At 33.7% G+C, this 18,949-nt stretch overlaps 1 protein-coding gene across 4 annotated transcripts in view; it reads left to right on the top strand.

Moving 5' to 3' along the window:
* The window catches only part of LOC129246901 (ATP-binding cassette subfamily G member 4), a 53,155-nt gene that overhangs the window by 9,415 nt on the left and 24,791 nt on the right, over positions 1–18,949 (top strand). For 2 of the 4 annotated variants that reach the window (XM_054885620.1, XM_054885619.1), the window contains exons 2-3: positions 16,152–16,417; positions 16,742–16,859. In XM_054885620.1, coding sequence (XP_054741595.1) covers positions 16,159–16,417; positions 16,742–16,859 — 377 coding nt within the window. In that variant the 5' untranslated portion in view covers positions 16,152–16,158. Of the gene's footprint in view, positions 1–12,985; positions 13,013–14,908; positions 14,986–16,151; positions 16,418–16,741; positions 16,860–18,949 lie in introns of those variants that run through there. The other 2 variants (XM_054885621.1, XM_054885618.1) reach the window with 2 other exon arrangements.

The raw sequence follows: 18,949 nt of genomic DNA, 5'->3' as shown, positions 1-18,949 counted from the left end.
GTATATGTATGTATGTGCATATAATAGTACTGCGAAAAGCAAAAAACCTAAAAGATAATAATTTCATGCCTCAAGCAAGAGTAGTCCGCTAATCTAAGTAAATATTTACCAAAATATGAAACAAAAACAAAGCGCCGACACATTAAAAAGTAGGTAGTATTTTCATTTAACACGTTCCCTGTACGCTTAGCCACATATGGTTCAGTAAACGTGCGCCTGATAAGCACTGATACGTTCCTGAGCCATATGTGTGTCAGCATAGAAAAAGTTCCCTGAACCACATGTGTTTCATGAACATGCAGAAGCAAAAATGGACCATATGTGTTTCAGGTAGAAATACCCTGCATCCGTTTTTTTTGTTTAGTTATTATTATTACTAAAGCTATCCTATGACTACAAAAAAACAAATTTTTCAAAAAACCCTGTTGGACTTGACGGTCAATTTTGCATTTTTGTATTGGGACAGGGAACGTGTTAATATAAGCCTTTGCGTGGTTTTTGAATTTGCATACATAGGTACATGCACTTGTACAGAAACCGATTAGTAGTCCGCTTATCTAAGTAAATATTTACCAAAAATATTCGAATAGTGAAGTATTCAAATAGTAAGGTATTCGAATAGTGAGGTATTCGAATAGTAAGGTATTCGAATAGTGAGGTATTCGAATAGTAAGGTATTCGAATAGTGAGGTATTCGAATAGTAAGGTATTCGAATAGTAAGGTATTCGAATAGTGAGGTATTCGAATAGTAAACTATTCGAATAGTGAGGTATTCGAATAGTAAGGTATTCGAATAATGAACTATTCGAATAGCATTATTCGAATAAACGAATAAAAAATTCGAATAAATATTATTCGAATTACGAATACCTCTCGAATAAAAGATTTTATTATTCGAATAATTTTTATTCGAATAGTCCCACCCCTAGTACATATGTATGTACATCCACAGGTAGTCGTACATTAAAGCTCGTCGCTTGTGACTGAAAAAAACATAGCTAAAAAGTCTGCTACTTGGTTTCTGGACTAAAAATGTATAGGTACTCGTGGATAGGAAATTAAAAACATGAGCGAAATGAATTTACTGCCGCCAGGTATTCTCCATGAGTACGTATGTACCTAAAAAGATTCACTGCAGGGAATCCTAAGAGTGTGCAGGGTTAAAGCAGAAAGTTTATCCAAACAGTCGCTTTTTTTCTTACGCTGCGACCATGGCGTCACCTGAGAACAACTTTCGCTGCAAGACGATTTGTTTTTTCGAGTTCAATAACAAAAAAAATTTGTGCCACACTTTAACTTCTAACTAACACTTCCTAGGTAATAAAAAAGAAAAAAACAAACCGGAGAAACTTCCTAAAAAGGTAATAAAAAAGAAATTTATGGAGAAACTTATTTAGTATTTTGTGTCTATTCCCATGTAGCCTGCATAGGTTCTAATCGTCTGATCATGGAGTAAATTGACTATCTATGGTATATTGTAGTTACCTAGAACTTTTCAATATTTCAATTAATTCTGCTTGATTTTTTATTGTCCATTTTGCCAATTTTACTTCAAGTGGATTTTTTAGTGTCCTCAAATAATATTAAGATAACTTTTGCAATATTTGTCTTTTGTTTTTTGTAGACCTACAAGCAAAGCTCTTCTAAGCGGGCAAAAAGTTTGTGCCTTGACAGTTGATATGAGAATAATTTTTGTTTTGGAAATTTTGTAATAATTTGCTATATACTATTTTTGGTTATTTATGGATTTTTAAATACTCTTAAACAAATTAAACTAAAGAAAATGAACTTAATTAACAAAAAATATACATTTATGTGCATTTACAAAATAAACAAAGAAAAATTTGATTTTCCGTTTATAACAACACTTTCTTAACAAACTGTACTGAGACACACTATTACGTAAGTTTCTCTGTACGGCTACACAAAGTGAATTATTGTTTTTTATTTTAATTATTTTCAAATTCCAAAAATTCGTGGGAGAGAGCCACGTGATTATACTTCAAAAAGTTTTTAATCAACATTCAGTTTTTCGCAACTACAATTTACGGCTGAGAAACAGATTTCTAGAACAATCGTGTTTATAATTTTTCCCAAACCTATGTGCGTACATACATACATATTATATATACATACATATGCTGATATGCTTAATAACAGTAATTGTCCGGCGCATCCTACCTTGAAATGTTTAAGGCTGAGCTTCTCATCCAATTTTTTAGGTGTGTTGACGTTCTACAAAAGGAGGGTTATTGTTTTTTATTCGCAGTAAGTTTCGAACGCCAGACTTTCGGATAGCGGATGTATAGTTGATCTAAAATTTTTTTTATTTTTGTCACGTGCCATACTTTTATTCTATTTAAGACATTGAAAAGCATAAAGGATTTTTTTTTGGCAATTTTAAAGAAAAGTTTGAAATCCGTATTATTTTTTGAATTTTTATTAATAAAAAAAGAATAATGTAACAGAAATCAAAAAAATATATGAAGCGATAAGTACTTTATGCTAGTGAGTTGTGTTTTTTCATTACCTGTATTTTTTTACTACCCGCCAAACAGAAGTAATAACTAAATAAGTAGGTTACTTCTTTGTGAATGTAAAAAAAATCACTCGTTCGTGACTTAGGTGACAGGTATAATCGAATGGTGGTTTGACGCTGTGCATAGCTTATATGCATGAAAATTAAAAAAATAGCTAATTATCAATAAAATTAGTCATCTAAATCAGTCTTAAAGGTACTCTTATGTATGTACATATGTAATGTTAAAATATTACTTGCAAGAAATATTGTACCGATTACTGTTAATATCGATTACTAATACATAAACAAGTGATTATTATGTATTGTTGGTTCTTTATGTAAGTCAGGGGAACCGCTTTCGCTTTAATCGACAATTTGTTTCTGTAGGCTTAGCCCAGCAGAAAATCAACTACGTGTCGAATTTTTCCAATATCCAATACAAGAATTACCATATAGTCGAGTTTTCTTTGGACCTCAATAGAGCCATTGAAAGCTTGACTAAGTAGACTTATTTTTACAGAATTTAATTTGCACTTATGCATGAATGTACAGGGTGTCCGGTGGCAGAATCAGGAAGTAAAAGCTAAATTGAAGAAGAATTACTAAAGAATGATAAAATTTTATTTCAATAGCATTATTATTACAAAGAAGAAAAGTGCGGATTTTATTCTTTAAAACGACTTCCTCTAGATGTCGACCATTACGTCGGATGCACTCTTAGAATCAGGACTCGTACTCTGTGCCACTCACTGGAGAAGTTCGGGATACCACTAACCTTGCGTACAATATTTTCTTTTAGCGCTGAATTATTAGAATTGAGGTACCCGCACGACTCATCACACAGTACCACCTTGGTCTCTCTGCCCTGTGCGGCGTGGCGCCCTCTTGCTGAAACCATTGTATATACTGAAGGAAGGATGTTTTCTCATTACACAGTGCTTCCTCTCGACGATTTTCAAAGAAATATGGTCCAGTTATGCCGCTGCTTGACAATGCACACCACACCGTCATTTTGAAATTGTCAACAATTTTGCTTAATTAGACATTTAAATGAAAATGGGCTTCATCGGTCCAAAATTTGTCTTGCAGAATTTTTTACGCAAATTGTAATTGTTAAGATTTGGCGATTTGTGCATCACGTCATCGTCGAATATTGTAACGTGAATGTGGAAAACGTACCGTGGTGCACAAAGAAAGAATTGCCGCATATAAACTAATAAAAAAACAGATGTTCTTGTTGAGAAAGCAAATATAATATTTCGTTGTGTATAAAGGTGGTTTTTGTTGACTGTGAATTATTATAAAACTATTGCTTATTGAAGCGAAAGAGGGTTTTAATAAAACTTACGGTATTCGTAGACGGTGGTTGCGGCCATATTTTCGAGATCGGATCAAATTCATTTTTCAGGACAACTTGGTTAAACCTGGCCTTTTCTCTACTCATATTATTTATAATTGAAAGTATAAGGGTGTATTTGAATATACTCAGTTAATTTAAATTCCATTTATTTTCTGCATTTAATTTGATTAAATAAAAAACCACTATCGATAAAAATTTCCGCCATACAAAATTGCTCTTTAAACAGTTGTCATTTTCGCCGTACGGCACGTATGTCGCGCCTTCGACTCAAATGCAAATAATCTATTTTGCTGTCGGCCAAATTCGTTGCCGCAACGGATGCAACGGCCCCATGTCGTGCTTCGAGTCGATGCATATACGTGCATAATGCGTTCATACAAAGACGAATTAGACACATATCCACATATAATTGGAGTAGGGAAGTATGATATATGTTTGTATGTAAAAACTAGTATGAAAAGCATACGTAATTTGTGGGTCTAGTTTGCAATTAGTCGCATGATTTATGGTCTTTGTATGCAAACTAATTTAGCTGTTTGTAGTGCTTGGCAATTGGTATTGTGTGAAAGGCTGAAGCCCACCGTCAACCAACTGATTGGACCTTATCAGTGTGGCTTTAGACCATCGATCAAATATTTATAATACGCCAAATCTTGGAAAATACCCACGAAAGGAGAATCGATACACACCACCTTTACGTCGATTTCAAAGCTGCATTCGACAGTAGGAAGAGGAGTTATCTGTATGTCGCGATGTCTGAATTTGGTATCCCCATGAAACTAATACGGCTTTGCAAGATGACGTTGCTCAACACCAGCAGCGCCGTCAGAATTGGGAAGGACCTCTCCGAGCCGTTTGATACCAAACGAGGTTTCAGATAGGGTGACTCGCTGTCGTATGACTTCTTTAATCTGATGTTGGAGAGCATCGTACGAGCCGCAGAACTTAATCGCTCAGGCACAATATTTTATAAGAGCGTACAATTACTGGCGTATGCCGATGATATTGACATCATCGGTCTTAACAACCGCGCTGTTAGTTCTGCCTTCTCCAAACTGGATAAGGAGGCAAAGCGAATGAGTCTGGTGGTGAACGAGGACAAAACGAAGTACCTCCTGTCTTCAAACAAACAGTCGGCGCACTCGCGTATCGGCACCCACGTCACTTCACAGTTATAATTTCGAGGTTGTAAAAAACTTCGTTTATTTAGGAACCAGCATTAACACCGATAACAATGTCAGCCTTGAAATTCAACGTAGAATCTCTCTTGCCAGCAAGTGCTACTTTGGACTAAGTAGGCAACTGAGCAGTAAAGTCCTCTCTCGACGAACAAAACTAACACTCTACAAGACTCTCATCATGCCTGTCCTAACTAATGGCGCAGAAGCTTGGACGATGACAACATCTGATGAAGCGACGCTTGGAGTATTTGAGAGAAAGATTATGCGTAAGTTTTTTGGTCCTTTGCACGTTGGCAACGGCGAATATCACAGACGATGGAACGATGAGCTGTATGAGCTTTACGATGACATAGACATAGCGCAGCGAATAAAGATCCAGCGGCTACGTTGACTGGGTCATGTCGTCCGAATGGATACAAACGCTCCGGCTTTGAAAGTATTCGATGCGGTACCAGCTGGTGGTAGTAGAAAGAGTAAGACCTCATCTGCGTTGGAAAGATCAGGTGGAGAAGAACTTGGCTTCACTTGGTGTGTCCAACTGGCGCCGGTTAGCACGAGAAAGAAACGACTGGCGCGCTTTGTTAAACTCAGCCAAAATCGCGTAAGCGGTTATCGCGCCAATTAAGAAGAAGAAGAAGTGCTTGGCAATTGTTTTCAAGGATATTTCAAGTTTCAGCAAATGCTGCTGGTAGCGCATTCAGAGAACAGGTTAAAATAATATCTACTAGAACTATCCCAAATAAATGTAAATTTAGTGTAATTATTTTATTTACCTTACCAAATTCGCATACAAGGTAATTTTATATTAAAAAAAACATTTAATAGCCACAATTTCAATGTAATTATTGTATAAACAGTGGTGGCTATACATACTTAAGTGCATATGCCCGCGACAATTATATACCAGTGTTAATGAGACTATGAGCACGTTTTATTTTGGCAATTTTTTCCCCAACGCTTCAATTATCTATCGTATTCTAGGATCTAATTATTTTTGGCTGCTACTTGCTAAGGTATGTCTACACATGCATCCATATATATGTAATGTACCTATATTTATATATTGTATATATGTTACCGTACTTGCTTTTATATGTCTTCAGGCAGAATAACCCATTTCAAAATATGAAAAGCGAGCGCAAGACACGTGGTGAACATAATCTTATACAGTTCCATAAATAACACTGTGGTACAAAAAAAAAAGTTGCAAAAAAACTTTGGATCGGACATGATGAGGGTTGTAGCTTATGAAAAACTGAAAATAATGGTATAGTTGAAATTTCCAATACACCCCCAAAATCTCATTTTATGGCCATAAAACCGTTTTTCAGTAGGTTGATATGAACAATCACTCCTAACTTCGCCAATTTCCATCCGATTTCGAATTTGCTTTTTTAGTTCGAAAGAACAAAAACAAGCCTTTCTGACAGTGTGTTAACATTTTTTCTGAAATGACAACTGACGAGACTGTAGACGGAAGTATTTGGAATTTTTTTATTTTTTCTCTATTTTTTCGACTTTGACATAATTTTTACGATATTATCCGATATTGAGGATTTTTTTTAGTACACTACTGTTATAGTAAATTTAATTTTGCGTCAAATGAGCTATATTTGACTGTAATTGAATTAAAATTAGTAGAGTTGTGCGAGTTGTGCGAGTTTTAAGATTTTTTGTTTTTTTTTTTTACTAATTTGGAATGTTGGTATAGCTTACGCTAAATGGGAATAAGGACGTGTTTTGATGCGTTATTATAGATACGTAATATTTATTGGAGTATATATGAATACATAAGAGTACACTGTACTGCATACAACAGAACTGGTTAGAACTTACGAAAATATCTGACATATTATAGCACATTTTTTTTCAATAGAAATATGGAAAAGCTCCCAAGTGTGCCAAAGTTCACACTGTACATTGGTTAACAAAAGAAGTTTGTTATTATAATTTAACCTTATTAAAACGTCAAAGTTTTATTGTTTGTTTCATTGAAATTCAAAAGATATAAATCAAAACGTTGCCAGAAAAGTCAAATTTCTCAATATTCTCCGATGATATGGCATCATCAGCCTTATCATAAACCAGATGATTGTTATTTTTGTAAAACGGACGTAAACGGTTATCATTATAAAACTCGAAAGCACATAAAATATGCTGATGTTGCAACTGTTAAGAACCGCGTAGTCTTGGACGATATGATTGACTCAACTGCAGGTCATGAACTGAAGGAAGTTCAACTCATTGCTGATGATGATCAAACTGATAACAATAAACCTGATGATGAAGAGTACTTTCCGTCTGGTTCTAAGTTTTCAGAACGAGACATTGTATCAAATTCAGATTTTCAGGATCTTTCTCGTGATTTACATACTTCTATCGGGAAGACAATCTGAAACGCTCGCTTCTCGATTTAAACAATGGAATTTAGTTGATGACGACTTCAGATGAATGATGATGATCGAATTTCTTACAGAGAAGTATTCAAAACTGATGAAGAAATGACAAATGTACCGTACCATACTAAACTCCAAAGGGCCGTTTCCAATGCATTTTTAAGTTTGGAACCAGTGCCGTTGTGTACTGCACCGTACCATACCGTACAGTGCTGCACTGCACAATACTCCAATAAATATTATGCGTTTATAATGACACTTGTTATTATTTTCATACTTCGAAACGCATACCAAATCTCGTAGTAAAAAAAGAAAAAATCTTAAAACCCACACAACTCTATTAATTTTAATTCAATTACAGTCAAATATAGCTCATTCGACGCAAAATTAAATTTACTATAACAGTAGTGTACTAAAAAAAATCCTCAATATCGGATAACATCGTAAAAATTATGTCAAAGTCGAAAAAATAGAGAAAAAATAAAAAAATTCCAAATACTTCCGTCTACAGTCTCGTCAGTTGTCATTTCAGAAAAAATGTTAACACACTGTCAAAAAGGCTTGTTTTTGTTCTTTCGAACTAAAAAAGCAAATTCGAAATCGGATGGAAATTGGCGAAGTTAGGAGTGATTGTTCATATCAACCTACTGAAAAACGGTTTTATGGCCATAAAATGAGATTTTGGGGGTGTATTGGAAATTTCAACTATACCATTATTTTCAGTTTTTCATAAGCTACAACCCTCACCATGTCCGATCCAAAGTTTTTTTGCAACTTTTTTTTTTGTACCACAGTGTAATTGAATGATATGAATGTATGAAAGATTGCCGACGATTGTGTCTGTCTGACTGCGCACATAAATCTCTATGAAATGTAAGTGGCAATCGCGAAAATTATTTAAAACTTTGCGCTGAAATTTAAACGTTTTACTCACAGTTTTATGAACGCACCGCGAGAAATATTTGTTCGCTTTTTGCCTTCGCATAAATTTACGCACTGAAATCGCCGCTCAAATATGGTATACATAATTTCTGTAAATCACTTGTGCTACGAACTTTGACAGTTGTTTTACGGGCTCGTAAGTTTACGAGGCATTTAAGCGTTTAGATGAATATCCCTTCGGCAAATTTATTTAGCGCACCATTGCAAGATATGCGGGGAACTGGGGCTTACAAAAATAGGACTGGTTGAATTGAATTAGAAAGGATGTACAAAAAACAGGTAAATGGGAATTGGGACTAATGAAAAAAAGAAATATTAATTATAAAAAAAGCTAATAATATTGTTATTCGAAGCACTAAGTGCGCTGACTACCATTCGGAATTCACAGAGAGAACGTAAGTTCGAATCTCGGTGAAACACCAAAATTAAGAAAAAAATTTTCTAATAGCGGTCGCCCCGCGGCAGGCAATAGCAAATCTCTGAGTGTATTTCTGCCATGAAAAAGCTCCTCATAAAAATATCTGCCGTTCGGAGTCGGCTTGAAACTGTAGGTCGCTCCATTTGTGGAACAACATCAAAACGCACGTCACAAATAGGAGGAGGAGCTCGGTCAAACACCTAAAAAGGGTGTACGCGTCAATTATATATGTATATATAAGTGCGACAGTTATTTTTTCATTATATAGTATATGTATGTATAGATCCCTGGTAACTAAGGGTGCCGATCACGGTTCGTTCTCGGTCTAGTCTCGGTTCGGTAAAATCTTTCGACATCTACATTTGTGTTCTTACATCGGTCCAGTCGCGATTCATCGTTCGTCGCGTGAACACGTAAAACAGATCTTGTGCATTTTTTCGCCAAAAAATGGCATTCAATTTAGCACTCCTTTGCTATTGTCGAAAGACTGAACCGAGAACGCAACGTTATTCACACTATCAGTACAAGTCGCGGCAAGTTCGATCACGCTCCAGCAAAATATTCTTCGAACTTGATCGATGCTGGAGTGTGACTGTACCGAAACTTGAACAGCACGGATAGTGTGAATACAGTCATTGTTTTTCGTTTGTGAATATTTTACCGGACCGAGACTGGACCGAGAGCGGACCGTGATCGGCATCATAGTGTGAATCCGGCCTAAAAATGCTTCAAATTATAAAACTGAACTCGGATACCAAACGTTGCAGACGCTATGGCTTTCAGCGTTTTATTCAGCTGGCAATTCTTATAGCGCCTGGAACGCTTGATATTGACTGATGCAGTTCTAGCATCGTCTCACTTGGGTTTGTGTGTGTAATATAAATGTAAAAGAAAGAATTGCTTAGTTTTACACTGGCCAAGAGCTCACTTTGAACTCCACTTCAATGTGCAATATTTTTAATAAATGCTCGTATAATAAAATTGTTCATATTTAGCTTTTAAATGTTGGCCACTGCAATTATACTGTGCATAAGTAAGCACGATATAAAAAACTCATAAAAGATTGTGTCGAATGCGATAGCTAGCACGTATCTGTCTAATATTTCTGGTTTGGTATTCTTAGAATAAGAAATAGGACGAAAATTCAAATTATGATAACATAATTACAAACATTTTTTCTTAATTAGCCTTGCCAGCTGAGAATTTTTGTCAAACGTTGCAGAAAAATCAAACAGTAAGATCAGGACTTAGTAAATAACTTATCATGTATTTCACTTTTAAAACAAAAAAGGGTACAACAACTTAGAACTTATTTCTGTTTTAATCATCGCTGTCATAATTTTCTATGTTGTGAGTGGTTTCAACCATTTCAAAGTGGAAAACAAAGAATGGCCCCCGATGGAGTGGTGAGTTTATTTTGTGCTGAACTTCGAAATGGTAATGTTTTTTTGCTTTTGTCCTGGATTAGCGGCACTTCCATTCTTTCGAATAGTCCCAAAAATATGTATGTATATATTGTATATGTATGTGTACATAAGAATTTCCAAACCACCACCTGTAAATTCTCGGTCTCCAATGCGCGGCCTTATCTCGCCGCATACTACTTTTCATAACTTGTAACTGTGTGCAAGATATGCTGTTGACTTATCGATTCAATGGAACGGGTTAATTGCTGTGATCGCTTCATGAGAATATACAATACCTTCGCATTCATGCAGATCTGTAATATTCACAAAACCACATCACCTTACGGAATCACGAGCACAACACAATTTAAAGTTAATTCCCTCGAAGTAAAGGCTGACGAGACACGTGCGTGCAATGTAAAGTGCATTTCTTTGTTACCGGTTATGACGGTGAGGAAATTTTGAACTGGCAACAGGTTTTTCATAAATGTTTAGGTGATGTCACTTAAATTTCAATGTTACACTGTCACGTGGAAATTAAAATTTTAAACAATATAAAAATGCACATCACAAATTGGGAGCAGTTCAGCCAAATATTTAACAAAAGATGTAATTATATAGATTGCAGGATCGCCCTTTTTGTAGGTTGAGCAGAGTACAAGAAAATTTGAGTCGGCAGGCATCGATTTGTCCTACGATATTCCATCTTAGCCGCCCTCTTTGAATAGCTCAATCGACGCCCACAGCTTTGGGTTTCTTTAAACGAATCAGTTATTACTATACAGAGCTGAGTAAAATTAAAATAACGAAATAACGAATGACAAATAAATAGTTTTTTTCGTTATTCCTGAATAACATATAAATTCATTCAATTTATTAATACAAATTCGAATGATGAATTAAAATAAATAAAAGCAATATTTGTATTAAAACCAGTATTGTTTTCGTTTTCAATCAGCAAATACTTACAAGCTCTGTAGGCTACATAATTGTTTTCAAAATGTTAGTTTTTAAATTGGCGGAGAATTATCAGTGTCATTTTCTCTTAACCTATAACTGCGTTAAATGGATTACTCATTTTCAATGTATCCGCTCTGCTAAACAGAAATCAACTAACTGAGAATAAGTGGCAAAAGAAATAAAAATGAATGTAGTGGGCTGCCGTTGCAAATCAGCGTGTTTCAAATGAGTTTCTAAAAATTATTTAAAATAACCTAATAGTTTATGTATTCGAATAATGCTGAACTCTGTTAGTATACTTATTTCGTCACAATAGGCTATAGGAACGTAAATTCCGCCGCCAACGATTGGTTGATCGGTTTCTTCATCTTCTCCAGGGGGTTTCGCTCATTGTTTTTCCTATTGTTGAAACCGGCTCTCTAGAAGCTATTACACAATGTCTTTTTTCCGTTGAGTATTCTTTCATTAAATAACAAAAACAAAAAAAGAAAAAATTAATAAAATTCGGAAAGCTATAACAACTAAAAAATGAAATCCGTGCTAAATATTTTTATTATATTATTATATATATATAACTGTATTCTTGTGACACCATATACCTGCTTTTTTAAATCAAAAATTTGTATTTCATTTTTGAAATTATCGCCAGACGGTGACCTCGTTCGCTTTGTTTGGTACACTTTTTGTTGCTATTATATTACTATTTCTAAATAAACAAAACCGAATTTCAATAACAAATTGACTGCTGATAAGGTTTTTAATTGTGCTGAGTGTAGGCATTTCAATAATAAGGGAAACTAAAAAAATTAAACATTAAAAAATTCGTTGTAAATATTTTATCGTATTCAATGGTTAACAGGGGTAATAATTGACTTTCTCCAGGTATGCCTTCTAAAGTTCACTAGTAAATCAATGCGAAATAATTTAACTTTGTATTCGAATCAATTTTTAAACCATTGGCGGTTTGAATATTTTTGTTATAAATTTCTTATTCGTTATTCAGCACGCGACTGATTTTGCTAAATACGCAAAGTTTGGAAAATATAGATCAGCCTTTATTATATCCTAAAGGCTGCACTGTGACAAAGGTAAAATGGAGAGACATGATGGACCTGCTAAAATTCATTCCTCCTGTTAAACACGATTACTATAAGAATTTGTCAACAAATCGAAATGACGAACCCTCGTATACAGCTGATGAAGAAAACATTATTTATAATATTGCTGAATCATCCCAAAGAATAATGCCGCTAACATAAAGCTGCTATAAATTAATTACGAAAATTATTTTATAACCGAACTTCCAACATTCATGTTTATGGAAAAGCTGTGATAAAAATGTATAATAACTAACTTTTTCTGTAATTAAAACTTAAAAATGAAAAGACTAAATTTAACGTTACTACTTTTTTCAGTTGCCAAATCGATTAACTTCATCAGTCACATAAAAACGGTAACATTACTGACGATTGTTTGTTGACTATTCTTTCTTATTAATTTTATGTACCGTTGGATGAAAGCTATATCTGCAATTATGCATTCCATATTATATATTTGAATTCATATTATCAGAGGAATTTTTAAGAACAATATACATTACATCATCGCGTTTCTCAACTTTTCGTTTTATGGAGTTAATCGATGTGTGCACTGAGCGGCTCAATTGGCGCGTACACTTCTGTTAGGTGTTTGGCCGAGCTCCTCCTCCTATTTGCGGTGTGCGGTAATAAATATTTTATTACATTATCAAATTTTCAATTTTTTCAATTTTTCAATCGCTAAAACACTTTGACGCTTGGTAGGTTGCACATGCACATATCCATATATGTAAGTATATGCATGCATGTACTATATGTTATATATGTACTTATATTAGCGTGTGCGGAAGGGATAGTTGCCGACGGTTTGGCAGACTGTTGACAGATCAGTGCCTAGTTGAGATCCACTAACAATCGCAATTAAATCCGTATCATGTAATTAAACACATGACAGCAATAACTTTAAGATATGTAATAACTTAATCCAATTAAGATTTATGCCTAGTTTTGACAGCTGACAGCAAACGACAGCAAATAGAAAATAATTTTAGATGATTGGGAAGATTGACAATAAGCGAGTTATTTTATTATTATTATTTATTAAACTCATATTAAATTAACGACTTAGACTTTGGGTTTAAATTTATTTGATGGAAATTCATATTATTCATGGCATATACTACTAGATTATATTATATTTAGACAACTTTAGGGAATCAATATGACAAAAAAATTAAAACAAATAAATCCAATTTATAACAAAAAGGAAATGATTAATAACTTTGAAGCGTGTGATATCTTCCAAAAGGATTAAAGTATTCCTAAAAAAGTTATTCATCAAATAAAGGAGAATGAAGGTATTAAATATTGCCTCCATTTCAGTGACGTGTCAGTACGTCATTTGGCTAAATAAATGCATGACGTTCTGATACGTCAAGTATACTCAAAGGGTTAATAGAATGTACAAGAGCCGGGATTCAACGCGTTTAACAAATTTGCTTATGGTCTATATATTATATTAATTTCTACATATTTAAATATGTAAAAAGGCGAAATTGTGAATGCGAGGCTCTTTACAGTGCTAGTGCATAATGAGTATAAGGTAACTTACAAAATACGATGAGGTTGAAACTCCAAACCTCCAATAAATCTAATCTAACTGATACATCTTTTGTGTATTACTTTCTGATGGTATTTTTAATATATCGATTAGAGATGTGTCTACTATGAAATTATGTTTAATGCTCGCATGCAATGCCATGCCCAGTGGTAAAAGTTGGTTGCACATATTGCAAGGATTATCTCCTTTAAGCTTCTATTTGTCATCCCATTCCAAGTCTGTCTTTATCTCACTTTTGCTCCCTGAACACACATACGAAGGTTGGTTGCGATTGACTTTTACATATACATACATATTGAAGTAATAGTCGAATTATACAAACTCGAGATATGCAGAGAATGGCAAAAGTATTGCAAAAGCAAATAAAAAGTAAAAAAAAAAAAATGTAGTACGTATATGCACTGCTGCAATTCAGTATGCATTCAAGAATGTAAGAATGCGAAATCAGAACTCATTTCTTTCTTAATTTATGCATTTTTTTGTCGCTGCTGTGCTCTACTTACTAAAAAATTTATGTACTTCTGTAAGCATAATTAATCGATACAATTCAACGAATTTTGTGTAAAAGCGAACACATGCAATGGAGGAAGAAAAACGTGCCCACACACAAAATGTGCAGAACCATATACACAATTACATACAATCAACTCATGGCCATATACACACTTACATATGCATATAGATATATGTACATACATATATGTACTTACTGTACTTACGAGTTGCATACTCATGGCCGTCGCCAGAACCGAAGTCTGGAGGGTACCAGAACAATTTTTGGGGCTGGTTAATTTGTTACAATCAATTGAATTAAAAATATTGAATATTCAGAAAATTTTATTAAAACAGAATCTGCTTTTAATGAATTCTATATTTTTATTTTCAAAAGCAAGGATTACGTAAAATTGTGATTTTATAAGTCACCGTCAGATTCCATATGGAAAGAATGGCATTACGTAAAAGTAATTACAATGCAGATTTCAGGAAGGAGCTGCCAATCGAAATACAACTTAAAACTATTCAATATTTTCTCTCAAATGCAACTTAAAAAATTATAGAAATGCAGCTACTAATTAGCCAATGCAAACGTTTTTGCTCAGTACATCCTCGCAATTTTCTGGCTACGGTCAAGTAAATATCTCGTACGTATATGTACTTTTACTTATACTTATACTTATACTTATACTTATACTTATACTTATACTCATACTTATACTTATACTTATACTTATACTTATACTTATACTTATACTTATACTTATACTTATACTTATACTTATACTTATACTTATACTTATACTTATACTTATACTTATACTTATACTTATACTTATACTTATACTTATACTTATACTTATACTTATACTTATACTTATACTTATACTTATACTTATACTTATACTTATACTTATACTTATACTTATACTTATACTTATACTTATACTTATACTTATACTTATACTTATACTTATACTTATACTTATACTTATACTTATACTTATACTTATACTTATACTTATACTTATACTTATACTTATACTTATACTTATACTTATACTTATACTTATACTTATACTTATACTTATACTTATACTTATACTTATACTTATACTTATACTTATACTTATACTTATACTTATACTTATACTTATACTTATACTTATACTTATACTTATACTTATACTTATACTTATACTTATACTTATACTTATACTTATACTTATACTTATACTTATACTTATACTTATACTTATACTTATACTTATACTTATACTTATACTTATACTTATACTTATACTTATACTTATACTTATACTTATACTTATACTTATACTTATACTTATACTTATACTTATACTTATACTTATACTTATACTTATACTTATACTTATACTTATACTTATACTTATACTTATACTTATACTTATACTTATACTTATACTTATACTTATACTTATACTTATACTTATACTTATACTTATACTTATACTTATACTTATACTTATACTTATACTTATACTTATACTTATACTTATACTTATACTTATACTTATACTTATACTTATACTTATACTTATACTTATACTTATACATATACTTATACTTATACTTATACTTATGCTTATTCTTGTACTCCTATGTATGTGCGTACATGTGTACAAATCTCTCAATTGTCCATGCCTATGAGAATTAAAAAAAGATATCAATTTAAAAATATTATATATATGAAAAAAATTCGAAATTAGTTATTGCCTTTTTTGAATTATGTTTATTACTTTTTATGGTTTTTTCTTTTATTTTTGTGCAGCGTAAAAATGACTGTCATACAGGATATCAAACCCACAGAAGCTTGCGGGGCGGCCATAAATTGCTGCTCTAGTGTTGCCAGCTCAGAAACATCAATCGATAAGTCCACCGACTGTGTGAAGCCTAGTTCCACGAGCAACGTTCTGTACAAACCAAATAACTATGAAAATTGGGAGGCAAATTTCGATCTCTGCAAACAAATTGACATCGAATTCGAGAATGTCAAATATACAGTGCGAAAATTTAACTTTCATGAAAGAAAATTTGGTGAGTAACGGCATATAAATGCACGATTATGTCCATTTGAACTTATATGTTGTATGTATGTATGTACGTGTGTATATGTATACGAATTTGAGCTTATGAACTGAAAGATGTGCAGATAAAAAAAGGAGGAAAGGATCCACATTTCTTCTAATAGAGGTATATACTTTACTAATATGAGTTTCGAGCGCGATCCGTTACTCTTAGTGTGGTGATAGTTGCTGAATTTTAAACTTATATTGTATTGTGCATAAAAAGCCCGAATTTTACATATATACATATATTCATGTATAATAAATATTTGGTTTTGATATTTAATTATTTCAGTTACAAAGGAGATTCTACATGGTATTAATGGTTCCTTTCGTGCTGGAGAACTAACCGCCATAATGGGCCCTTCAGGTTCCGGGAAGAGTACACTACTCAACGTAATGACAGGCTTTAGGTAGGTCTTTGTGAAGCCAATATTCAACTTGATATATTTTTACCACTTAATAGATGTGTAGAAATTTATTTTAAAATGATAAGTGAAAGCTAAGTGAAGTCGTAAATTAATAAATATTCCCCGGCGGCCGGCGTAACCCAGCAAGTTTATGCGATATCAGCATTCGGCCGACCCTTGGCTCGATACCCACTGCGGACAATATCAAATACTAAAGCAAGCTTCTGAAGCAGTCGCATGCACTGGTAATCCTTTGAAGGCATTTCAACTGGGAAAAAAGTTTCTGATAAAAATCGATTATTGTTCGGAAGTGACCTAAAACGATAGGTCCCTCCATTTGTAGAAAAACATAAAGATGCAGGCGACAAAGTGCAGGGGAAGCTTGGCCAAACATCTAACCATCTACTTAATTGTTTGGGGTAAATATGACTTATTTTTCGTCATAGTTTTCTTTAAAGCTTGTACACTTCGTCCAACGCTGTTCTAGTTTTTTGATCCCTTCCGAATAATAGTTCTTGTCCAAGTCTGAAAAATATGCATTCGTTTCTGCAATGAGCTCATCGTTTGAATAAAATCTTTTCCCCGCCTGCCTTTTCTTCAAATTGAGGAATAAACTACTGAAGCGTGATATGTCGTTGTCGTGATAGAAAAGGAAAATCACTCGATTCATACGAACGCAAGCGCAAAGAAATATACTGATTTGGCTGAAACTAGGTGTATGTTCTTCCAAGAGATGCTACTAACTAAACATAATCTCGATATGCGCCAGTAGTTCCATCTCTTTAACTTTGCACAGACTTTTCAGACCCACGTGTAAAGAACTTATGACGCCCTTTCTCTTGGAAGTAAATGTATCACTTGGCTGTAAGTAACTTCAGTTACATCATCATTTTTATTCGCTTAGCACAGCGGAAATGAATTGCGAGTGACTTTTGTCTTAAACTGTGTAAATCATTTGGGATTTCCCAGGCAGCTGTGTACCCGTATTAGATTTACACCGAGTCTTTGACTTTGTGTGATGTGTCATATGATATTCCTAAAAATACATACACAGATAGTTCGTGCAATGTTGTGTATTGAAACAGAAGGCGAATTGGTAATAAAAATAATTAGTTATTTCTTTCTATTTGTAAAAATTGTGGTTAAGTTTTGGAAAACTTGCTATGTAGAGATACTTTTGGATTTTACGTCGTTCCAGTAGCCTAGAAGCGACTGCCCCTAAAACGTAATTCGAAAGTTCTAAAGCTATAGAAAAATGAGTTACAGCAGTGGTCGCCAACCTTTTCAATGTGTTGAGCTACTTTCAAGATTTTGAAATAAACAGCGAGCTACTTGCACAAGCCAACATAAATTAAATAATACACAGTTATATTCGACATACAATACATGTATTTATTTTACTAATATACGTTCTATATATAATAAACATATGACTTATGATGTTTATACAGGGTGGCTGATGAATTTTGCTACATTAAGAAACTCAAATAACTTTTTTTTTAGTGTATGGAATTCATTTATTTTCTTTTCAAGTTGAAGATAATTAAATTTTATTAAATCTAGCTTAACTAGTTTTAAAAATAATTGAATTTAAATGCCCCCCATGCTCGTTGACACAAGTGCGGCATCTTAGTAAAAAGTTGCTCATTGCTACTTTGAGAGTTGCGACAGGAATAGCCGCAATTGTTGCCCGAATGGATTGTTTTAGTTCATCCAAATTTGTTGGCTTTGTTTTATAAACTTCTTGTTTACATAAACCCCACAAGAAAAAGTCAGGTGCAGTAAGGTCAGGCGACCTGGGGGGCCAACGAAATTCGGAGTTTCTTGAAATCAGTTTATTGGGAAATTTTCGTCGCAACTCTGTCATAACAGTCTGGGCTATGTGAGACGTTGCCCCATCTTGTTGAAACCACACAGAGTTGAAAGGAATTCTCTTTCGGCGTAGTTCTGGATAGAAAAATTCTTTCAGCATTTTCAAATAACGGTCTCCAGTAACCGTAACGGTGTGACCATTTTCTTCAAAAAAATAAGGCCCGACAATACAGCGTGAAGAAACCGCACACCACACTGTCACGCGAAGAGGATGCAATTCC

Source organism: Anastrepha obliqua, chromosome 5 (genome assembly GCF_027943255.1).
Source record: "Anastrepha obliqua isolate idAnaObli1 chromosome 5, idAnaObli1_1.0, whole genome shotgun sequence".
NCBI classification, from domain to species: domain Eukaryota; kingdom Metazoa; phylum Arthropoda; class Insecta; order Diptera; family Tephritidae; genus Anastrepha; species Anastrepha obliqua.
The sequence above is the reverse complement of the archived record's forward strand: the minus strand, read 5'-3'. Positions and strand labels throughout refer to the sequence as shown.